The sequence below is a fragment of the Plasmodium coatneyi genome, chromosome 5 (assembly GCF_001680005.1).
Source record: "Plasmodium coatneyi strain Hackeri chromosome 5, complete sequence".
Taxonomy (NCBI): domain Eukaryota; phylum Apicomplexa; class Aconoidasida; order Haemosporida; family Plasmodiidae; genus Plasmodium; species Plasmodium coatneyi.
In genome coordinates this window covers 1,243,683-1,245,644 of record NC_033560.1, presented here as the reverse complement: position 1 = coordinate 1,245,644, position 1,962 = coordinate 1,243,683, and the positions used below count along the sequence as shown (strand labels likewise).

The 1,962-nt window shown below is 44.4% G+C and overlaps 1 protein-coding gene across 1 annotated transcript; it reads right to left on the bottom strand.

Annotated features, from left to right (window-relative positions):
• Positions 1-256: 256 nt before the first annotated feature.
• Positions 257-1,672, bottom strand: PCOAH_00012330 (Ran binding protein 1-like protein; the record flags this gene model as incomplete). Its single annotated transcript, XM_020058042.1, has 2 exons — positions 257-1,078; positions 1,463-1,672. 2 exons carry the CDS (start codon positions 1,529-1,531, stop codon positions 257-259), a joined length of 891 nt encoding a protein of 296 aa, XP_019913599.1.
• Between the last annotated feature and the right edge of the window lie 290 nt (positions 1,673-1,962).

Here is a 1,962-nt window from a genome sequence, read left to right as displayed (position 1 = left end):
CACGCATGCCTACATATATATATGTGCATGCCTGTGCTCAGTGGGACAACCTGTACTGGCACAAGCAGACATGCCGCCCTTTAAAAATGCAAAAATTTTTATCTGTTCACTTGGGGGAAGCTCTCTACGCGAGAGGGGGGACCACGACTGCGTTACATGTGTTTTTCGATCTCGTCAGGAAGGCACAACGAGTATGTGCATTTGAGCGTGTGCTGAAGGGACCGTTGCATCCACGCAAAGGACAAACCCATTCGAGTTAGTTTTCTCGCTTGATGTTCTCTTCCTCCTCGTTTTTCTTCTTTTCCTTCTTCTCCTCATCCCCACTTTTGGACTTCTCCTCCTCTTTGTCGTCTTTCTTATTTTTGTCATCTGCCGCTTTGGCCTTATCGACTCCTGCGTCCTTCGACTTTTCTTCCCCCTTCTCTTCTTCCTTCTTGTCCTTCGCATCAGTTTCGACTTTTTTCTTCTCCTCTTTTTTTTCTTCCTTCTTATCCTCCTTCTTGTCTTCTTCCTTCTTTTCCTCTTTCTTGTCCTCCTCCTTCTTCTCTTCCTTTTTCTCCTCCTTCTTTTCTTCCTCTTTCTTTTCCTTTTTATCTTCTTTTTCATCCTCCTTTTTCTCTTCCTTTTTATCCTCTTTCTTTTCCTCAGCGACCTTCACCTTCAGCTGCCCGTTATCATCGAGCAGCTTCAAATTCACTTGGCCCGCCTCATCAAACTTCTGCTTGAATAGCTTGGCTGCCTCCGCCGTGTTGAATTTTAAGGCGAACTGCTCAATTTTGGGTTCCTCTGCAAAATCTTTCACTGTCCAAGCGTAGATTTTTTCACTTCCTGCATTGGGCACGAGTTTGCAGTAGGACTTATTGGGGTAGATATAATGGTTTGCCACAACCTTCAGTGTTTTCTCTTGTCTTAGAAGAAACCTGATAATTCCTTTTTTCTTGTGTAACAACAGTTTGGATTCCCCAAGTCCTCGTTCCTTCCACTCGCCATCTACCCACCTGTACAATTTCGACCTCCCTGACCAGAACAGGCTTTCATCTTCTTCGCCCGTCTTTATTTCTACTTCTTTCAGTTCAATCTGCACGGGGGGAAAGAAAAAAAAGATGAGGACACGGTGCCCATAAATGGGGTAAATATACATGTACAGAGAAATGGCCCCTTCTTAGCGTATATACACGGGTCAACAAGAGCGACGGGGCGGGAGCATACGGGCTGACCGCAAATAAAAGAGGGAAAATGCGCGCAGTAAAGGGGGCCTCCCCGCAACCATACAGGTTCGCGCCAAAAATTGGTGAGACGTATACAGAGTAATGGCAAGCGCATAGACCACCATAAAAAACTTCTGCCCTACATGCCACTATGTAGAAGCAAACAAGGGGCGTAAGTTCTTAATTGTCCCAGTTGCGCTTTCATCAAGGTATGCTCCAATGCAAAAATATGCGCTTTGTTTTTTTTTTCTTACCTTGGGGGTGTTCCAATTTCCAGTTGTGACTTCCTCCTCGGGATTGTAATCGTTCTTGTCATCTTCCATGGTTGAAGAAAACGGCTTCGCGTGATTAACAAAAATGGATAAGGGGGAGCTGAGAAGCGGCTTAACGAATGGTCAACAGTTTTCGTTCACAATACGAAGTGTTCTTGTATGCTCTATAAAGCTTTACAATGCATGTACATAAATTTGTAAGCGCTTTATAAGTATGAACGATGTAGGAACAAAGCAGGTACGTAGTTTGCTTATCGTATGTATGGGGGGAGGAAGAATATACGAATAAGGCTCTCTCTCTCAAGCACGAACTTTTTTGTATTTTTTTTTTTTTTTTTTTTGTTATTACTTTTTAAGCTACGCGGTAGAGGGGTGGCGGGGGGCGACCTGTAGCTGCAAGTTACGCTCTCCGCTGGAGTTATGTTTTACGAACAGGAGCACGCGACGTACGTAGCAGTGCGTTTATGAACGTTACGTAAGCC